Below are 22,764 nucleotides of genomic sequence, written 5' to 3'. Positions count from 1 at the left end.
AGAACACAATTTTCGTAAAAGTCGCAGTTTGAGCAGTCCCACGAAAAACATCATAACTCACTCAATTTTCATCCAAAAATCTCGAATTTTATATCAAATCGAAGGTATCGAAAAGGTCTACAATTTTCTAGTTGAAAGTTTTATGAAAATCCCGACAGAAAAATCGCAGTATTCATCAGAACAGTAAGTTACGAGATTTCAGATCTAAAAAGTATTTCAAACGCATTCAAACCATTTTCCGCTCAAACGACGAACGTCACACATGGATTTTCACGCATAAAATAACACGACGCATACTATGACAAGATCGATGCAGAAAGAACAGATTATACGTGCCTTTTGATATCAAACGTTACCGAGACGGCGACACCGAAGCGGAGATGGCGCGAGGATTGATCCGGGACGAACGTGGCACGCTTTTCTTGGAATAAAAACAGATCAAAACTCGCTGGAAATTAATGGGAAGGGGGCGGCTGCTGACCTACTCAAGAACCCTAGGTTTTCTTCTTAAAAATGAAAGGGAGAGAGTAAAAAGAATTGTGTTTGTGTGTGTTGTGTTTTACGTTTCTAGTGTGTGTGTGCGTGTGTTATGGGTTAATTAGGAGACTAATTTGCTAAATTAATAATTACAAGTTAATTTGAAATATTAACTCCATTAACAAGTCAATAAAATTGTGCACCACTAAACATCCTAATAAAATCTCCTAATCTAGATAAAATGTATAACTACCCACTTTAAGAGTTTTGAAACTCCAAAAATCCCTAAATTAATAATTTAGGCTTTAACATACTAAATCTAAATAAATTATTAAAATGCCCCAAGCTCAACTAAAAAATAAAATACCACATTTAAAAATAGCCAAAAATCGTCACCGAGTCTTTTCCTCGATCCCGCCTCGAATAATCGTCTGAAACGTGAAACTTGAAAAAGACATTTTAACGCGCATCACAGAAACATGAATAATTTAAAATAATGCATTTTCATAAATTATGCATGGCTAAAACTCATTTAAAAATAATTAAATGGTCTAATAATTAAATGAATGCATGGGTCATACGTATACTGAATTTGGGCACTACATATACATGCAATGATCGTGTAGTGCAGTCATAGACAAATGACCATCTTTCAAATGTTTTGATGCTGGCACAAAGCCCAACAAATCCAAACAGATGTGTTGTCACTCCTCAACTTTATGTGACACATCTATTCCAGTTATTGGTTCACCATCAATTGTTAGACTCCAAATTATTGAAACATCTTATAACGTGATTGTTGCTTCACCACATATAAAATGAAACGTGTGTGTCTCACGTCGCCAACATTCAACAAAAGCAGTAATCAAATGATTATCAAAAACTTGTGAGCCACATTCTAAAACTCCATACAAACCTATATGATTTAAATATACAAGTGCACGATCTTTTATATAATTATCAGTGTATAGTTTCCAAATCAAATTGTCTGACCTCTTCACTTTGACAATCTCATCGACGGTTAACGAACAAACTGTTGATGACATATGTGTCACTTGTAAATAGAGGACACTGAGATCTTATGGACCTCGATTATCTGTCATTCTGAAATAAATTGTCGATCTTCTAAACTTCATTCAACAGTAAGAAAAGATCTCAAAATTTGTTCGGTCACGCTGGAAGAAATTGTAACGAACGAAGAAATTACAATAATCATGAGGAGAAACGAAAATGGAAGGGTGAGGAAGTAGGAGAGAATCAAATAGAGGAGAGAGAGATTGGCGGAGGGGGAGGGATAAGATAAGGGGATAATGGGTGTGAGGAGGGGTTGTGTTGGTAAGCACGGACACTCCAATGTGGAGCACCCGTCCGTGCTTACTTCAATTCGTGCTTACGAAGCATTGACCATGACTACGTGGAGCACCGTTCGTGCTTACGAAGCACAGACCATGCTCCACGTAGTCATGGTCCGTGCTTCGTAAGCACGGATTGAAGTATTTTTGAAAAAAAATTAATTAATTATTTTTGAATTATTTTTTACAAATTAAATTATTTATTAAAAAAACCCATGTCATCCCACATTGATTGTATTAATTTCTTAAAAGTTGTTTATATGAACCTGAATAATCTTTTTTTTTAGCTAATTTCTGGGATGAAGTTAAACTCAAATCTCAATTTTGAGAGAGTGTTAGATGTCTATCCCACATTGGCTGTATTAATTTCTTAAAAGTTGTTTATATGAACATGAATAATTTTTCTCTTTGGCTAATTTCTCGGATGAAGTTATACTCAAATCTTGATTAGCTAATTTTTGGGACGAAGTTAACCCAAATCTCAAGGTAAAAATAATTATTTCCGTGAGTATCATATTCTCATGACAACGGATATTCCCATAAAGTAGTAACATAATGATATTAATCAATGTTCTTGTTTCACAAATACACAGTGATTATTGATGTAGTGAAATTGTAGCCTTTTGATGTGACTTATAATGTTGAGACGTGTGAACAATCATCTCAGGTGGATTAATCCGTCTTCTTTTTATAAACTACTTCCGTGGAATTCAATGGAAACGATGATCTTTTGGAGAAATAAAAATGAATCGTATTTCTTTAAAAAGAAGAAAGAAAGAATCAATTAATCGATTATACAATAATCTTCCGATCACATTTCATCTAGCATCAAACCAAGGTGGAACACTGAGAAGTTGAAGGATCGAATATCGCCGGAAGAAGGTATTTCCGGCCACTCGCACCATGCGCGTTGTAGCTACCACCGGTGGTCGGATCCAACAGCAAGTCTCCGGCGTAGCCTGGGTAGGCCCCTTTCCCGTACACGCCGGGGCAAGCCGAAGCAGCTTCCAATGGAGCAGTAGCCGGGCCTTGATAAAACCCGTTCCCGAAAGGGTTCGTGGCAGTTCCGGCCAAAAGCCCGGATAGAACAGTCACCATTCCGTCCATGCCTACATCGTTATTGGGGGAACCCAATGGCGGGTTTTGCGGGCCGTAAATGGGCTGATGGAAGGGCCAAGCACAGTAGCCGGGGCACTGTGTCTCTGAATTGCCCACCCAAATGTAGGCAAATTTCTGATTCTTCCCCTTCACGATGGAGCTCTTGGATCCGTGGGTTCCGCACCTGTTTACGCAGAACCCAGCTACGGTCACATCGGAAGCCGTTAACACGACGTTAACGGCATTCTGCTGCTCGCCCTTGGAAGCCAGCTGCACGATCTGTTCCTCCTGGAGAGATTTCCCAAGGGAGTATTTGTCGTCCAGGATTTGCTTGCCCAAATGGAGAGACAGGGAGGATGGGTTTTTGGAATTGGCAAGGTGGTAGTATTTATCTATGCCATTCCACCACGTGGCCACCGACGGGTTGCTTGAGGTGGCGGCGGAATCTGACAAGGAGGCGATGAAATCGGATACAATAGCCCTTTGGGATGGCTTGAAGTTCCCGTACCATATCAGATTGACGGAGATGGTGCCTTGCAGGAGAGCACCATTGTGATAACGAAGAAGCTGGTTCTGCTGATCTTGCACTGAAGTGCTCGAAAGAAATCTTGCAGCAAAACACCGATTTAACACAGAAAACAGGGCCAACATTAGAAGATTAACATTGAAGAAGCGGTGAGATCCCATTTATTTTACTGAAAAAGAAAGAATCAGAGTAGCTTGAGGTGATTGAAATTGGAGCTGGATGAATGATGATGAAGCAACAACGGTGGGATGGAGTATTTATGTTGGTTTGTGGAAGGAAACTGCCGAGAAAGGAAGAATACGCGGTTTTACGAGTGTAATGTAATAACGCCTATATCCGTTAGGTTGTGGTTCAGCTGTCTTCGGATCTGTTTAGTATCCATAAAATTGAGTAATATTCATAACTGAATGCCACTTCCAATCCAATTAATATAACACGAAACTCTTGTGATTCTCAGACCAGACCGACTCAATTTATAAAAATTATTATTTTTTATGTCAAATATATTACTTTTTATTTTATGTATGAACCAGATCGACTCATATTCATGATACAGTCCTACAAGATATATCCGTGATAATTTTAATCTAATGATAAAAACACCACAAATGACTTAATTGCCTTCAATATATAAAAATCCTAAACCCTATTGTTATTTCATTTTACTTGTAGGTAGAAATTAAAACCAAATAAATAAATATATAAATGAACTCGAGATAATTATATAAATGATTTGTATAAATCTCAATAAAATTATTAGTATAATTCGATTAACCTTAAAAATTTATATTTGACTTGACTCACAAAATTAAGGGCTCAATTATCATATTATATAATATATAAAATTAGGTAAAATAAATAAATAAATAATTCATGCAAACATTGTCGGCGCCTGAACAGATAAGAAATATGAAATCAATCAACAAATTTGAAATTATAAAATTTATTATGATAAGGTTAATTTGGTCATTATAATATAATATATAAATTTAATCATTCTTATTAAAATCATACCAAACATTAAATATAATATCCTATATCTTATTTATCAGTAACTTATCCTTATATTATATATCACATGTTTATCCTATCATGTTACCAAACTATGACTTAATATAATTCTTATATACACATTTATAATAATTTTAAAATTAAATAAAATTAAAATATGGAATAATCAGATTTTGAGAGAGAAAAATTTAAAGTTGAGAGGTTCTTCCTTGGAAACTTAGAGTTATTTGTTGGACTTCTTCATATATGTTAATTTCTAGTTGCTCACATTGGATTGTGTGTGCTTAACATGTTTTCCTATTTTATTGTTGGGAACCATTTTTTCGCAATCAAGGCACAACGGAAGTAAAAAATTTTGTTTCAACATTCAAAACTGTCTTTGTGTGTCTTAGGTTTATAAATAAATCATTCATAAGGTGTTTAGATCGTTATCTTTGTGTATAAAACGCTAGCTCCAAACTATTTGGGATTTTAAGCGGAGATAGTCATTCTTATAAATCTCTACAAATAGATCTTACTCCCGTTTATCGTCAAAACCGATCCGAGTTCATAGATGGTTTTCCTTGTTTGGAATACACTAGTAATCACAAACAATTTCTTCGTTGAGATTAGATCGCCCGAATTTTCAAAATCGGGAGTCGGTACAGAAGCGCAGGACACGACCGTGGAAGAAAATGATTGGCCTAAATTTTGCACAAAATTTTCGAAGTGGCTGAAAACCTTTTATAATTGTGTGCAAAAATTCTCTTATTTATTATGTCTCTTATGGTATATTTATATGGTGCAGTTCCTGATCCCATCAGGAGTATATCTAACACAAGAATTCCTAATCCTTGTTCCGCCAGGACTCTTTTATTTCATTATAATAAAATTCTCATATTATTATTATTATTATTGTTGTTGTTGTTGTTGTTGTTGTTGTTGTTGTTATTATATCATATATTTTTGATAATGCATGATAAATTAATAATATATATACACATATTTATATCTCCATATAAAAAATATATATAAATATTAATACACTTACACAGGCACTTTTAATACATGCATAAACATATAAATTAAATAAAATAATCATTATTTAATTCATATAATCAACTCAGTAATCACCATACTAGTACCATAATTTAATCAGTAGATTCTAAATTCACAAATAAATGATTCTGAACTCATTTTAACCTTGATCGACGATCCAGCTGTGCTGATGTATCAACGATACAAGTTGTAACTTTCCGAAAATTTGAAGGTCCAAGTGCACTATATACATGCAAGTTACCGAATTTCTTATGTATTTTACTGTAATTGTTTTAATTGCCTGAATTGATTATGGTATGCATGTTTATATGTTTAAAATTTAGTTTTCTACTAGAACACATAAAAATAAGTTTTTAAAGAGTATTCGAGACGCGATCGAGGAACGGAGACCGGAGACCATAAGAGGGAAAATATATTTATTAAATAATTACTTTAATTGTTTAATATATGGTATATTATAAGGACTACTTCCAAAATAAGATATTTTGAGATGGTTTCACGCGTCGAGTCATATTTTAAACCGATTTTCGATGAAAATATGGACTTTTTGAGAACTCGGCTAATATTTTAACAAACTCTCGTTAACAAAATATTTTAATTATTATCTAATGGGCCTATTATACTATGTCAATAGGTCTAAGATTGCACTATGTAATTTTATATCAAAATTAAGCTAATAAACCATACCCATAAACCCCAAACTCACGCCCCCACCCAGGAAAAGGACAAGGACATTTCCACCAACACAAACTCACACACACCAGCATGTTTTCAAGGGGAAATTCAAGAAACTAGTGCAGAATTTCAGCAAGGATTCTTCCCCCGCCTCTACACCAACGTCATTCGCATCGCCAATCGTTTTCCGTGCTTGAAATACGCAAATACACGCCTTAACCTCAATTTTCTCATCTATTGCACCATATTATATGTTTGATGCATGTTTGCATGTAAAAGTATATGAACTCTTGTATTATTTTCGTTTTTATGTCATAATATGCCAAGAACTCAAGTTTTTATGATTTAAAACTCTTGCTATTGATGCATTAAGGGGCTACCATGGTAGGGACACCAAAATAGATGAATTTGAGAGGGTTTAAAAGGCTTAAGTGAGGATGCATAAGGGCTGGATTTGAGGGGTAAGGGGTTGCACGAAAATAGAATCTTCGTGGGCTAAGGCTCTTCGGCTAGGGCATCCTTGAGGGCCACGGTTTGTAGCTGATGTTAGGTTGTGTCCAGGAGACCTAAAGGGGCAGTATGATGGTTCAAGGGTGGCTGGATGATGCTTGGTTCGAAGGCTAGGGCGATCGCATGAGGGAAGTCGTGCATGGCTACTAGGGCATGGCTGGAAGGGTTGGGCACGTTATGGGGTGTTTGGTTTTGTCCAGTAGGTTTCCTAGGGTTTTTTTATGGTCCTAAGAGGGTCAGCTAGGGTCTGGTTGGGCTGGTTGGTGGCTAGGACCGAAGGGTGCTTGGTTATAGGGAGGCTAGGGTTTTCAAGTTTGGGCAAGAAAAGTTCAGTAGCTATTCTAGGTTGTATCGAGGGTCTTGATGAGCTTGAATTGGGTTCTACACGGTATGGTTAAGTATTAATAAGCTTTGGTTCAATTTTGGTAAGGTTTGGTTAAGTTTCGAGTCAATACGAGTCAAAATCAGGATCTACGTCTAAGTTTAAAAACAAGTTGGGAAATTAGTCTTGAAGCTTAAGTTTACGTCTAAAAAATATTTTTGTGTGCATTTTAAGGTGTTAGGTTAAGTTTGGAATGATTTGGGTCATCGTTTTAAGGTCTAAGGATAAATTAGAAAAGTTAGGGTTCTAGGGGCAAAACGGTAATTTTACACCTAAAAAATGTAAAACGTCCTGGCAATGTCCTGAATGCTGTAGAAATTGTTAAAATATTTATGTCAAATATTTATGGAATTTTATAATGAAACGTTTATGCTAAAAGATATGTTGCATGCTTGGTTTAAAAGAAAAATGATTTACATGTATATGAATTTTTACAAATGATGGAAATATGAAAATTTGAAGGAGGTAAATTGGTTGTGACTAATACGATGATACGATAATACGATGATACAATGATATGTGAGGTCAAGGCTCAGTTGACGGGTGAGATGGTCGCTGATATCCCCGCCGCCCGGTACTTTGGTAATACGTAGAGAGATCTATCGACCTTCAGCTAATATAAAAGTCACAATTGAGGTTCTGAATTCAATAAAAAGGGAAACGTATACGTATATGATGAAAGGAAATATGATATGTTGAAAAGAAAATGTTAAAGTTTATGTTTATGAAAAGCTATTTTATTAAAAGTATTTTCACTGTTTCTTGTTAATGTATATGTATTACTTGCTATCATGGTAAACGTTTGCTGAGTCAATATACTCACAAGGTATGATCGATGCAAATGAGCATGAGATTGATGTTAATGGAAGTCTTGATGGTTGATCTTGTTGGACTGAAGGTGCACATAACCCGAGGACCGTCGCTAGTTTTCTGAAATTAAAATAAGTTCATGAATTATGCTTACTTAAATATGTTTACTACTTATGATGCTTTTGAGAGGTTTTGAGATGATGATAGAGTTAATTTTTTTTTTTTTTTTGAGATGATGTTAGTTTAGGTTGGTTGATATTTTACGACTTTATGCTTTGAATTACATTCTTTTGGATTTTTAAATAATAGTTTGTTGGTTTTTTTTTAAATGGTGCAAAATATTCATATTTCAAATATTTAGTGTTTCAGTCGAATGAATTAGAAAGAAAAAAATTTTAGTACTATGTAAGAAAAACAAGTAGTGGACGTTTCAGTTGGTATCATAGTCACGTTCTTGTAAGGGGCTGTGCCAACGCCAGTTCCAGAAAGCTCGGTCGTCAAGCCTCAAGTTTGTAAGTTTAAATGTTTTTAATGTTTTTACATGCATGTTTACATTGTTTATACGTTTAGCTATATGTTTAAACAATTTTTGAAGTTAAATGACATTTGTGTTTAAGTTTGCATGATAAATGATTTTTATAATTAAACCTGCATCGTTGCATGATTTTTTTAAGAGGTAAAATATTAGATGCTTTAGAATTTTTATGCATGTTATGATATAAAATAAGAAATTATATGATTTCCATGCATGCTGACTTTGTGATGGACTTAGACATGTTTAAGAATTTGGTTAATGGCATTAGGAAAGGTTGAAAATGATTGGACTATATTGATTTTTGGGTTTTAGTACTCATGTTCTACTTTTTTGGTCATAAGTTAATCGTGAAATTTATTAATGCTTTTTGGGACATATAGATTTTCTAAAAAAATACTAATGATTCGTGGTTACTAATTGAGTTAATTTTTGAGAATTTAATATAAGGAATAATGATTCGAAGACTGTGACGATCTTTATAAGTATAAAAATATATAATTTGGGATTTTAAGTTTTGATGTAAAAGTAAGATTGTTTATGATAATTGATTTTGGGTTTCATAAACTTTAAATTATTGAACTTTATGTTACGGGAAACATATATAATGCAATTAGGAATGCCAAGAACTTATGGGTTAATTATAGAATTTTCGAAATTTAGGACCGATTGAATAATTTTCGAGAAATTAGGAATTTATTTTGCAATTGTTATGAAATTTGGGGACTAGTTTAGCAATAAGTGAGTATTGAATGTTTAAATGATATGAATTTTCGATGAATTAGGATTTAAGGGATATTTAGAACTTTGAAATATCTTGGTTATAATGTTATAAGAAATGGTAATCAAGAGCATTGTAGGATGAATCAATATTGGGCCTGAAAATCTAAGCGTCAGTGGAATAATGTTATGGCAAATTAAGAATTTAGAGTGATGATAATTTAAGGTAAAGTTGATCAGTTAGTTAAGTTATAGAATTAGACATTAAGGTAACATATTTTTGGGAACTTGAGATTTGATGTATCATAAGTTTTAGTCATGATCTTAAGAGTTAAAATTATACCTTCGTTAGGGTTAAATTTATTTAGAAAGTTGGGTAAGATTGATTGTTAGGTTACTTGAAAGACGTATGTAAAAAGTGAGATTGACACTATGTCTTGAGGAGTTTTTGAAAGTCATTAAGAAAATTGGGATTAAGTGGGTATGTATATTGAAATTCTGTTATCTAAGACTATTCGGGTTGTGTAAGTTTGAATTACTTATGAGATATATCTTTATATGAAAATTTTGGGTGAAATAAAAACAAGAAAGAATTAGTTGTGTCCCACATAGGTTACCATGAACAAATATTAAGATTTTTATCGAGTAAGTAATCTAAAATCTTGTTATGCGGATTCTAGAATTCTATGAGTTATAAGTGAAGTCGAATTATTAGAGTTAGTATAACATTAACGTGGGATAACTTATTAAGTTTTATACGCTAGTGTTAATTAAGCATTAAGGATACGTTAGAATACGACATTCGTCCCAATAAGGAAAGTCCAAGTGTCTTACGCATCAACTAAATTGTAACTGGGAAGAAAATAGTTTAAGCATATTATTGATGCTAGAAGAAACTTTATTATATAGGTAGAAGATCGATATTGTATATTTTGGGTTTTATGGATTAACATTACTCGAAATTTAAGATTTACAATAACTTATATTTGGGATATACTTGTAAATAATTAAGTTACGTTATTTTGGTGTTGTAAGATAAATGTTTGATTCAAGAATCTTAGACTAATATTATATTGAGGTTGAGATAATGTTTAATTATTAAGTGTATTACCCAGGATAGAAGTCGGTTAGTAAATCTTAGTACTAAGATTTCTTAAGTTGAACTTTATAAATGCTAATATTTGGATTTAAAGCATTAGCATACCTCGAGTTCAATAAACTCAAGAAAGGAAGCATTTGGGATTTTAATGTTGAATTATAATAGGTTAATGAACATCTTGGGTATAGTATAAGGAAAGTAATATACGATAAGTTTGGACATTCATTTCTAATTCTGATAATTGTGAGAAAAGTCAAAATTCGAGGTTATAGTAAAATAAAACTAAGTCGTCATAGGTCGTTTTAAGTTACGACTCACAAACGAACATGTAGAACCCGATTTCAGTACACGTATAACCCATGCATCTATTTAAATTATTGAAGCATTTAATTAATTTTAAAGGAGCTTTAGTCATGCATAATTTATGTAAATGCACTATTTTAAATTAAATTATGTTATGTGATGCACGTGGAAATGTCTTTCGAGTTTCACGTTTCAGGCGATTATTCGAAGCGGGATTGAGGAAAAGACCCGGGGACGATTTTGGCAATTTTAGAGATGGTATTTTATTTTAAGTTGAGTTTGGGGGTATTTTAAATAATTTAGTGAGCTTTAGCATTTTTGAGCCTAAATGTTTAGTTAGTGATTTTAAGAGTTTAAAACTTTTAAAATTTAGTATTTTATGAGATGTTAGTAGTTTGAATCCTAAATTTTATTATTTTGAGAGTCTTTGATTTTAGAACTTTTAAATTCTAGTATGGTGTGTGCTATATTTTAATTAAATAGTTTTATTTAAAGATGAGTAAGGATAGTATTTTAATTAAATTGTTAGTTGAGTCAACATTTTAATTAGCATCTTGATTAGCATTGTTATTTATTAATTAGCAAATTTTACTCCTCCTAATTATCTAACACACACACGCACACACACACTCTACACACACTAGAAAACGTAAAACACACACTCACACAATACAATTCAAAATTTCATTATTTTGGAGAGAAAAAGATTAGGGTTCTTTGCAAAACGGCAGCCGCCCCTTTTAGTCAATATTCCCGGCGATTTTCGTTGGTTATTTTCAAGGAAAAACGGTGCCACGTTCGTCCCGGATCAACCTCGCTCCTATCTCCGCTTCGGTGTCGTCTTTCGGTAACGTTAGATATCATAAGGCACGTATATTCTGTTCTTGCTGTGTCGATCAAGTCATATTATGCGTTGCGTTGATTTTTATGCGTAAAAGTTATGTATCATGTTAGTAGTTTGAGCGGGGTATAGATCGGATCAATTTCGAGGGCAAAATGTTAGATCTAAAACTCGTTTTTACTGTCTTTTCAAAAACTGCGATTTTTCTGTTCACATTTTGGGAAAACTTTCAACGGCAAAAACGTAGAACTTTTCGATACCTTCGATTTGATATAAGGTACGAGATTTTTGGACGAAAAATGAGAGAGTTATGATATTTTTCGTGTGACTGCTCAAACTGCGATTTCCAGAAAATTTGTATTGATACGTTTCTTGAAGTTTTATGTTGCAGGCTTCGTTGGGGGCTCGACCGGTGATTGTTGCTGCGTGTAGGTACTTGCTTATGTTGTTGGGTCGATCAGTAATGGTTCGCTTCGGGTCATTGGTCATCTAGTTGAATCAAATGTCGTAGGAATCAAGTTGATGTCAAAGACCGTATTTTGGTTCGTATGAGTTGTAGGGTGAACGTCGTCACGTTGAGGCAATTACACGAGTTTAGTTCACTGCTATGGTGTCCTAGGATAGTCTCGAGTTGTGGAAATCTTGTGCCGTTATGTGTTAATTAGGAGACTAAGTATTGTGTAAGTTTTTCCTCGCAGGTTCAGAAATACGTAGGCACACGGACCCTTACCCGGACCCCCGCACGGGGTCCGTGCCTTCGTTCCCTCAGCAATGTCTAGGACCCGAGTGTACACGGACCTCCACACGGACCTAAGCACGGGGTCCGTGCCTCTCCCCTTTCCGAGTACTCCTTTTACAGTATCTACACGGACCCTGACCCGGACCTTTAGACGGGGTCCGTGCCCTTGCTTTTCTACACACACCCCATACAGTATCTACACGGACCCAAGCCAGGACCCAGACACGGGGTCCGTGTCCTTCCTATTTTTGGGATACATTCTTTCATTCACTTTGGAATTTGGTTGAGGTTTTAAGTTAAGGTTTAATATGATGTTTTCATGATCGAGTCATGGGAAATTTTAGAACGTCCCAAGTGTTGATTGAACTTAGGGGTAAGTATAATTTTTACGTCTAAGTTATGCAAGTTAAGTATGCAATTCCATGTTAGTACGTCGCAGCAACGGCCCAGTCGAAGTCCAACGAATCCCTCAACGCCTAGTAAGTATGTTGACGTGCAAGAAAATGTTTAAGTTTGGAGGTATGCTAATTGTCTTGTGACCAAAGAAAGTTAAGGATTAGAAAGCGTTAAATCATGAACGGGGACCAATCCGCCCGTTAAATTATGAACGGGTTCGATCGTGGTTGTGAAGCGTTAAATTATGAACGTGGATCAACTGGCCTGTTAAATCATGAACAGGGATCTTATGTATGCGACAGTGGATACGTCCCTGTCAACCCAGTACTGTGGTGTGTCTGATCAGGCGTTTATCATGTTAAGGGTCACTTGCTTTGAAATATCCTCCACGTAAAATTATGCAGTTAAGTACGTTGAAGTATGAAAGCATGTTTAAGAAAAGTTTATGTTCATGGCACGTCGTAGTATGTATGTTCAAGTTCAAGTTTATTTCAAGTTGAAGTTTATGCAAGTCAATTTAAAGTTATGTATGTCCTATTTTAAAGAAGCATGCGATTTTTATTATGTAGTACTCGTTACTTTCAGTTTATACGTGTTGAGTCTTTAGACTCACTAGACTTGATCGATGCAGGTGAGTACGATGAGCAGGAGACAGGAGGTGGCGACCAAGGGGCAGGCTTGGGCTGAGCGGCAGGCTAAACCCGAGGACCGCAAGATTATGTTTATGCAAACTTTTAAAATACTCTGATGTTTTGATTTGAATGTGAGACGAGTTGAGACAGCGTTCTTTTAGCAAACTTTTATTTGGTGATGGATTATTTTAAGGATATTTTATGTATGTTAGGTGACGACCGTACGGATGTTTTATTTGAATAAAAAATTTTATTTTTCCGCAAATTTCAAGTAGTAAAAGTACGGTACGTTACAGAACATCTTATGGCAAATTTAATTAGGATTGAGGAGACATAAGGGCAACCTAAAACTTATTTTAACAGAGTAGTGCAGTGGAAGCGTAGATTATTGGGATACTAGAATTAAGAGTCTAAACTTTTTGATTATCGAGGATAAGAGAATTTCGAGGACGAAATTCAATTTATGGGGGGTATATTGTAAAGTTCAGAAAATTTGAAGGTTTACGTGCACCACATGCATGCAAGTTATCAAATTTCTTATATATTTTAATTAAATTGTTTTAATTGTCTGAATTGATTATGTTAGGCATGTTTACATGTTTAAAATGTTGTTTTCTACTAGAACGCATAAAACTATTTTTTAAAGGTTATTCAAGACGCGATCGATGAACAAAGACCGGAAACCATAAAAGGGAAAATATTTTTATTAAATATTTATTTTTAATTTTTTAATATATGATATATTTTAGTATTTCCAAAATAAGATATTTTGAGATGTTTTCACGAGCAGAGTCGTATTTTAAACTGGTTTTCGATTTTCGATGAAAATAAGGACTTTTTGTGAACTCGACTATTATTTTCACAAATTTTCCTTAACAAAATATTTTAATTATTATCTAATGGGCCTATTATATTAGGTTAATGGGTCTAAGCTTCCACCTTGTATTTTTATATCAAAGTTAAGCTAAAAAACCCTACTCATAAACCCCAAACTCACGCTCCCACCCTAGGAAAAAACACAAGGACTCTTCCACCAGCACGAACTCACATATACCAGCACGTTTTCAAGGGAAAACTCATGAAAATAGTGCAGAACTTCAGCAAGGATTCTTCCCCCCCTCTCCGCCAACGTCCCTCACATCGCCAATTGTTTTTCGCGCGTGAAATACGCAAAGGCACGTCTTAACCTCCTTTTTCTCATCTATCACACCATATTATATTTTTTATACATGTTTGCATGAAAAAATATGAACCTTGTATTATTTTCGTTTTTATGTCATAATATGCCAAGAACTCAAGTTTTTGTAATTTAAAATTCTTATTATTGATGCATGAAAGGGCTGCCATGGTAGGGACACCAAAAGGCATGAATTTTAGAGGGTTTATAAGGCTTAGGTGAGGCTGCATAAGGGCTGGACGTGAGGGGTAAGGGGTTGAACGATAATAGGATCATTGTGGGCTAGGGATCTTTGGCTAGGGAATCCTTGAGGGCCGTTTGTAGCTGCTGTAAGGGTGTGTCCAGAATATCTAAATGGGTTGTAGGATGGTTCAAGGGTCGCTGCATGATGCATGGTTCGAAGGCTAGGGCGATCACATGAAGGAAGTCACGCATGGCTCCTAGGGCATGGCTGGAAGGGCTAGGCACGTTTTGGGGTGTTCGGTTCTGTCCATTTGGTTGCCTAAGGTTCGGTTATGGTCCTAAGAGGATCAGATATGGTCTTGTTGGGCTGGTTGGTGGCTAGGACCGCAGGGTTCTTGGTTAGGAAGGGTAGGGTTTTCAAGTTTGGGCAAGAAAAGTTTAGTAGCTTTTCTAGTCTGGATCGAGGGTCTTGATGGGCTTGCATTGGGTTGTATATGGTATGGTTAGGTGCTAATAAGCTTAGATTCATGTTTGGTAAAGTTTGGTTAAATTTCGAGTAAATACGAGTCAAAACCAAGATGTACGTCTAAGTTTAAAAACGAGTTGGAAAATTAGTCGTGAAGCTTAAGTTTACGTCTAAAAAATATTTTTGGGTGTATTTTAAGGTGTTAAGTTTGGAATGATTTGGGTCGTCGTTTTAAGGTCTAAGGATAAATGGGGAAAGTTAGGATTTCAAGGGCAAAACGGTCATTTATACCTAAAAATGTTAGACTTCCTGGCAGTGCCCTGAATGCTGTAATGAATGTTAAAATGTTTGTGTCAAATGTTTGTGGAATTTTCTAATGAAACGTTAAAACAGATATTCTGGGGACCCGAACGCTAATCATGTTCTTAATCGTCATTGGGACTAACTCAATTATAATAATCAGGGTCTAATTTTTTTATTTTAAAATGCGGAAGGTAATGGAATCAAACTCCTATACATATCAGTATAAAAGTATAAATTTCAAACATAATACAATAATTTACAACTCAGGTTTAACACCTAACTATCAAGTGTTTAAACCCTAGCTCTAGTCCAAGTCCGGAATCACCACTCTAATCTCGATCTGTCTTCATCTTTGTGACCCTGTACCTGTCCCACCTGTTGCCATGCACACATACAGACAAGACAATAGCCGGATAACTCCGGTGAGATATAAATATCCCAGTATAAACAATGTATTAAATGCAATCATAAAAAACATATATAAAAGCATAAACAAACATCAAAACATGTATCTAATCTGATTACATGAGTTCATGACTCGTGATCTAATCTTATCTTATCTCAAATCTAGGGATCCCAATCTAATTTAGACTTTGGTATGATGTATCGAATGTGTCTGAGATAGACGTCGATCTACATCTGAAGCTCTTCGATACACCGTAAGTCTAGAGTCTTATCGGTTCTGAGAAAGACTCGGCGGTTCTGCCCTAGCTAGGCTGTCTGCCCTAGACTCGGACTCTGACTTTGTTCTAAGTCAATACATGCACATATCAATCTGATAATCTGCAAATATCAATGTAATAACATAAAGTATGTGATTTAGGGAAACTCAAGTCAAACCTAACTCGAGTTGTGCAATCCCGAATCAACATTTATTTATACCTTTCTTGCTGTCGCTCTGATACAATCGAAGTCTTGCTTCAAAGTCTGTCACTGTTCAATCTGGCAATGAAAATATCAATATATTCTGTATCAATATTCTAATCAAATCAGTATCTCTGTTTTATCAGATTTCTGACAGTACAACAGTACAATCTTGCGATACTGATAATACTATATCAGTCTATATCAATTCCAATCATTTACAATTAACCACTGTACAAATCTGACATCACATCTCAGTCAATTTCATTCTGAAAATCATAACAACTCCATATTCAGTCCGTATCTTAATCTGACTTCGATTCTACGCTGTCTAACATGTCAAGAACAACATATATGACGTGTATTCAATTCTAACAACATCATAATTTCAAAACATGTTAAAACGTAGCAAAACTTACGTCCAGTTGTAGCCTACGTTGCTAGGAACTCGGTACCGAAGTCGGATTTAAAATCTAACGGACGGATTGAAATAAAAAGGCGTAAGGATTTTCACGGAACCTCTCGGTGCTTCTCTTTTCTCTGAGAATGTAATTGTTTATCTGTACGTATATATATATATATACTAAAGTTGCATGTTGGAGAAACGTGTCTCATTTCTCGCATCCTGGTCGGCGCTCGAGCGGTAATAATGTACCGCTCGAGCGCGGCCTCCTCGGCTCAAGCCCTTCCAATTTTTGCTCCTTTGGCGCTCGGGCGGTAATAATCTACCGCCCGGGCGCCATCTCTTCTGCCCAAGACACATATTTGTTGGACGTTGGCGCTCGGGCGGTCGATCTTCACCGCTCGGGCGCCAACAGTTCTGTCCCAAAATGTGAAATTCATATGTTTGGCCAAATCTTGTCTCGTAATAGCCCTTTAATAATCACATTAAATTAGTATTCCATACTCATCTCGATTAAAACTCTATAATCGTATTTTAATATGATATAAAATCTTGGGCATTACATTTCTCCCCCCCTAAGATACGATTTCGTCCTCGAAATCACAAGCATTCCATCGTATCAATAAGGAGTATATATACAAAACTGTATACAAATTTACATCATCTAAACAACTCTGGGAATTCTTGTCTCATATCTGATTCAGTCTCCCAGGTTGCTTCTTCTACACCATGACGAGTCCATTGCACTTTTACAAGTGGAATCATCTTCGTTCTGAGCTGTTTCTCTTTGCGATCAATAATCTGAATCGGTTTTTCAACATAGCTCAGAGATTCATCAAGCTCGGTCTCGTCTGGCTGAATAGCATGTGAAGCATCAGGAAGGTATATCCTCAATAACGATACATGAAAGACATCATGTATCCCAGATAATGAAGGCGGTAAGGCGAGTCGATAGGCACGATCTCCTATCTTCTCGAGGATCTCATAAGGCCCAATGTATCGTGGAGACAGTTTCCCTTTCTTGCCAAATCTGACAACTCCTCTGAAAGGTGAAATCTTCAAGAATACTCGGTCTCCTGTTTCAAATACCAACGGTCTACGTCGAACATTGGCATATTTGGCCTGTCTGTCTTGTGCTGCCTTCATTTTCTTACGAATTAGCTTCACTTTTTCTGTCATATCTCTGATCATATCTGGTCCAATCTCAGGAACTTCAGAGATATCATCCCAATAGAGAGGGGATCTGCACTTCTTTCCGTACAACGCTTCAAATGGTGCCATCTCAATACTCGTCTGATAGCTGTTGTTGTACGAAAACTCACAAAGAGGCAATGCATCTTGCCAATTAGTGCTAAAATCTAGCACTACTGCTCTCAGCATATCCTCCAATGTCTGGATAGTCCGCTCTGACTGTCCGTCGGTCTGTGGATGATATGCGGTACTCAGATGTAACTTCGTACCGAGAGCCTGCTGCAAACTCTGCCAGAAGTGCGAAGTAAATCGAGGATCACGATCTGATACAATCGATTTCGGCACTCCATGCAATCTGACCACTTCTCTGACATAGATCTCTGCCATCTGGTCAAATCTGTACGTCATCTTGTACGGAATAAAACATGCGGATTTGGTTAATCTGTCAATTACGACCCAAATCGCATCACAACCTTTGGAGGAACGCGGCAATTGCGTCACAAAATCCATGGAAATGTGATCCCATTTCCATTCAGGAATGGACAAACTCTGTAATAAACCTCCTGGTTTCTTTCTTTCTGCCTTCACCTGCTGGCAATTCAGACATTTGGAAACAAATTCGGCGATGTCAGTCTTCATTTGTTTCCACCAGAACTGTATTTTCAAATCATTATACATCTTTCTGCCACCAGGATGAATGCTGAATCGACTGTTGTGCGCTTCTGACAATATCTGTCGTTTCAAATCTGAAATATTTGGCACAACTAGACGATTATTCACGTACAAAACGTTGTCACGTACCTGATATTCTGATCGATGTCCTGTTCTGACTATCAATATCGATTTCTGTATATTCTGATGAACTTCCTGAGCTGCTTTAATCTTCATAATTAGCTCTGGCTCTACTTGCACCGTATAAAGTCTCAATGGTCTATAATCTGTTTCAAATTCTAATCCAGACAAACAGCAGTCTTCTATCAAATTCGAAACACCAATCGTCGATAAGGATAAAGAACATACCTTTCGACTCAGTGCATCAGCTGCTGCATTAAACTTTCCTGGATAGTATTTGATTTCACAATCGAAATCTTTAAGCAAATCAAGCCATCTTCGTTGTCTCATATTCAATTCAGATTGTGAAAACAGATATTTCAAACTCTTATGATCAGAATATATCTCAAACTTCTCCACGTAAAGATAGTGTCGCCATATCTTTAATGCAAAAACAATGGCTGCCAATTCCAAGTCATGAATTGGATAACGGGTCTCATGTGATTTAAGCTGTCTTGAGGCATAAGCGATAACATGCCCTCGTTGCATCAGCACACATCCCAATCCTCTGTGAGAAGCGTCGCAATAAACCATAAAATCACCAGTACTGGATGGAATAGTCAACACCGGTGCACTGGTCAACCTCTTCTTCAACTCCAGAAAACTGGTCTCACATTCTTCAGACCAAACAAATGGAACATTCTTCTGAGTCAGCTGAGTAATTGGTTTAGCTATACTCGAGAAATCTTTAATGAAACAACGGTAATATCCCGCTAAACCCATAAAACTGCGAATTTCAGGCACTGATGTCGGTCTTGGCCAAGAAATCACGGCTTCCACCTTACTGGGATCAACAGATATACCATCTCCAGATATAATATGACCCAGAAATACTACCTGTCTTAGCCAAAACTCACATTTCGACAGTTTAGCATATAATTTCTCAGCTCTTAAAATTCGCAATACAGTTCTTAAATGCTCAGCATGCTCACTCATATTCTTCGAATAAATCAAAATATCATCAATGAATATAATCACAAATTCATCGAGATATTTCTGGAATACCCGGTTCATCAATCCCATAAACACAGCTGGAGCATTCGTCAGACCAAACGGCATGACAATAAATTCATAATGTCCATACCTGGTTCTGAATGCTGTCTTTGAGATATCAGAATCTCTGACTCTCAGCAGATGATATCCCGATCTCAAATCAATCTTGGAATATACTGAAGAACCCTGCAACTGATCGAATAAATCACCTATACGAGGCAAAGGATATTTATTCTTTACCGTTGCCTTGTTCAGTTGCCGATAGTCGATGCAGAGTCTCATCGAACCATCTTTCTTTCTTACGAATAGTACTGGAGCACCCCGAGGAGACACACTCGGTCTGATGTACCCCTTGGCCAGTAAATCTTCCAACTGATCTTTTTATTCTTTCAATTCAACTGGTGCCATTCTGTACGGAGCTCTAGAAATCGGTACTGTACCTGGCATCAGTTCAATGCTGAAGTCTATCTCTCTAACTGGAGGTAATCCCGGGATCTCATCTGGGAAGACGTCAGCAAATTCACGTACCACTGGCAGGTCTGCCAATGTTGGACTCGACTTCAGTAAATCTACCGAATATACAAGGAATCCTTCTGCTCCTTTCTGTAACAATCGAGTCATAGATAATACGGATATTAAAGGAATTCTCGATCTAGAACCCTTACCGTAAAATTTCCACTCTTCAGCCATATCTGGTCTGAATCTCACTATCTTGTGGAAACAATCAACTGTCGCTCTGTACTTGGTTAGCATATCAATACCGATAATACAGTCAAAGTGAGACAACCCAAGTACAATGCAATCTAACTCAATCTCATGCCCGTCATACTGTAGTACACAATGATTAACCGAATTTACGGATATCAAACCCATCCCCAACGGAGAAGAGACAGACACTACAGTAGCTAACGACTCTACAGGCAATGCATGACTCAATGCAAATCGTTCAGAAATAAATGTGTGTGAAGCACCGGTATCAATTAACACTTAAGCAGGATAACCACATAAAGAACAGTTACCTGCTACAACGTCATCTGGTGCTTCCTGGGCCTGCTCCTCTGTCAAAGCGAAGACTCTGGCCTGCTGTCTCGGAGGCTGACCAACCGTCTGGCTTCCTCCTGGCCTCTGCTGTGACTGAGCTGGCGCTGGCTGAAATGTATGAACAGCAGCTGATCGTCTCTCAGTCTGTGCTGCTGATCCCGATGACTCGGCCCCCTGAGTTCTCTGCGAACCTCTCTGTGGACACACTTTAGCAAAGTGTCCCGGCTGTTTACAGAAATTGCAACTACCAGTCACTCCCTGGCATTGCTCGGTTGCATGTCTTCCTCCGCAAGTCTTGCAGTAAACTCCAGTGTAACTCTGGCTCTGTCTAGTCCCACCGGAGCTGGAAGAACTGCTGCCAGATTTCTTGAATTGCTTCCCTCTGGCTTTCAAAAATTCTTTCTTTCCTCCACTACTGCTGCCACCCTCAACTCTGGGAGTTGGTTGCTGTGGTCTCGGTGCTGGAGGCACAAATGAAGCCCCTTTCTGTCTCATCAGACCGGCTTCTGCTCCCTTAGCTCTGTTCAGGGCATCAGTAAAATTATCCGGTCGCCCGGTGTTCACCAATGTGAAAATGTCGGGGTTCAGGCCATTGATGAACTGGTCAGCAGTAGCTTCTTCGCTGTCAGCCACATGTGGAGCAAATTTCAGCAAGGAGGAGAACTTTGACACGTACTCTTCTATGTTCATCTGTCCTTGCTTTAAATTGGCAAATTCCGCCCCCTTGTCCTTCCGGTACGACACTGGAAAGAATCGTTGATAAAATTCAGTTCTGAATATATTCCAGGTAATATTCATACCTCTATGCTCCATGGCTCTCTTCCTCATAATCCACCAGTCCTTGGCAACATCGTGCAACTGGTGTCCAATCAATTTCACTCTTTTCTCATCTGTATACTCCAAGGATTCGAACAGCATCTCGATATCATCAAGCCAACTCTCGCATTCCACAGCGTTCTCTGTGCCTTTCAAAGTCGGCGGATGAAAGGACTGAAATCGTTTCAGTAACGTTTCCATTGGAGTCGGTGTGACATCCATTGGAGGATTGGAGGTACTTCCCTGTTCTGGTACTCGTCTCGGAGGCATATATAATAATCAAATAGATTAGTAACAAGTACAACAATTCTGTTTCAATCCTCCTCTGATCATCTTACTGCTGATCTAGAATCAGTACTGATCCAATTTCAATAAAACACATTACTATATCAAATCAGATAAACAAGTAACATGTAATAAAGCAGTAAGACATGCTAGCATTCAAAAGCAGGAAAAAGAACCTCAATCTACCCCGCTCACTAGCCTCTTCTATCTCAATCTAAAGGATCTATCGCTCTGATACCACCTGTTGTGGGGACCCGGACGCTAATCATGTTCTTAATCATCATTGGGACTAACTCAATTATAATAATCAGGGTCTAATTTTTTTTTTTTAAAATGCGGAAGGTAATGGAATCAAACTCCTATACATATCAGTATAAAAGTATAAATTTCAAACATAATACAATAATTTACAACTCAGGTTTAACACCTAACTATCAAGTGTTTAAACCCTAGCTCTAGTCCAAGTCCGGAATCACCACTCTAATCTCGATCTGTCTTCATCTTTGTGACCCTGTACCTGTCCCACCTGTTGCCATGCACACATACAGACAAGACAACAGCCGGATAACTCCGGTGAGATATAAATATCCCAGTATAAACAATGTATTAAATGCAATCATATAAAACATATATAAAAGCATAAACAAACATCAAAACATGTATCTAATCTGATTACATGAGTTCATGACTCGTGATCTAATCTTATCTTATCTCAAATCTAGGGATCCCAATCTAATTTAGACTTTGGTATGCTGTATCGAATATGTCTGAGATAGACGTCGATCTACATCTGAAGCTCTTCGATACACCGTAAGTCTAGAGTCTTATCGGTTCTGAGAAAGACTCGGCGGTTCTGCCCTAGCTAGGCTGTCTGCCCTAGACTCGGACTCTGACTTTGTTCTAAGTCAATACATGCACATATCAATCTGATAATCTGCAAATATCAATGTAATAACATAAAGTATGTGATTTAGGGAAACTCAAGTCAAACCTAACTCGAGTTGTGCAATCCCGAATCAACATTTATTTATACCTTTCTTGTTGTCGCTCTGATACAATCGAAGTCTTGC

The 22,764-nt window shown here is 36.9% G+C and overlaps 1 protein-coding gene across 1 annotated transcript; it reads right to left on the bottom strand.

The window, feature by feature from the left end:
* Positions 1-2,557: 2,557 nt before the first annotated feature.
* Positions 2,558-3,696, bottom strand: LOC140827537 (protein PHOSPHATE-INDUCED 1-like). Its single transcript, XM_073190228.1, has one exon. It carries the CDS (start codon positions 3,612-3,614, stop codon positions 2,658-2,660), a length of 957 nt encoding a protein of 318 aa, XP_073046329.1. The 5' UTR covers positions 3,615-3,696; the 3' UTR covers positions 2,558-2,657.
* Between the last annotated feature and the right edge of the window lie 19,068 nt (positions 3,697-22,764).

This window comes from Primulina eburnea, chromosome 3 (assembly GCF_022965805.1).
Source record: "Primulina eburnea isolate SZY01 chromosome 3, ASM2296580v1, whole genome shotgun sequence".
NCBI lineage: Eukaryota > Viridiplantae > Streptophyta > Magnoliopsida > Lamiales > Gesneriaceae > Primulina > Primulina eburnea.
This window is presented reverse-complemented; position numbering and strand designations above follow the sequence as displayed.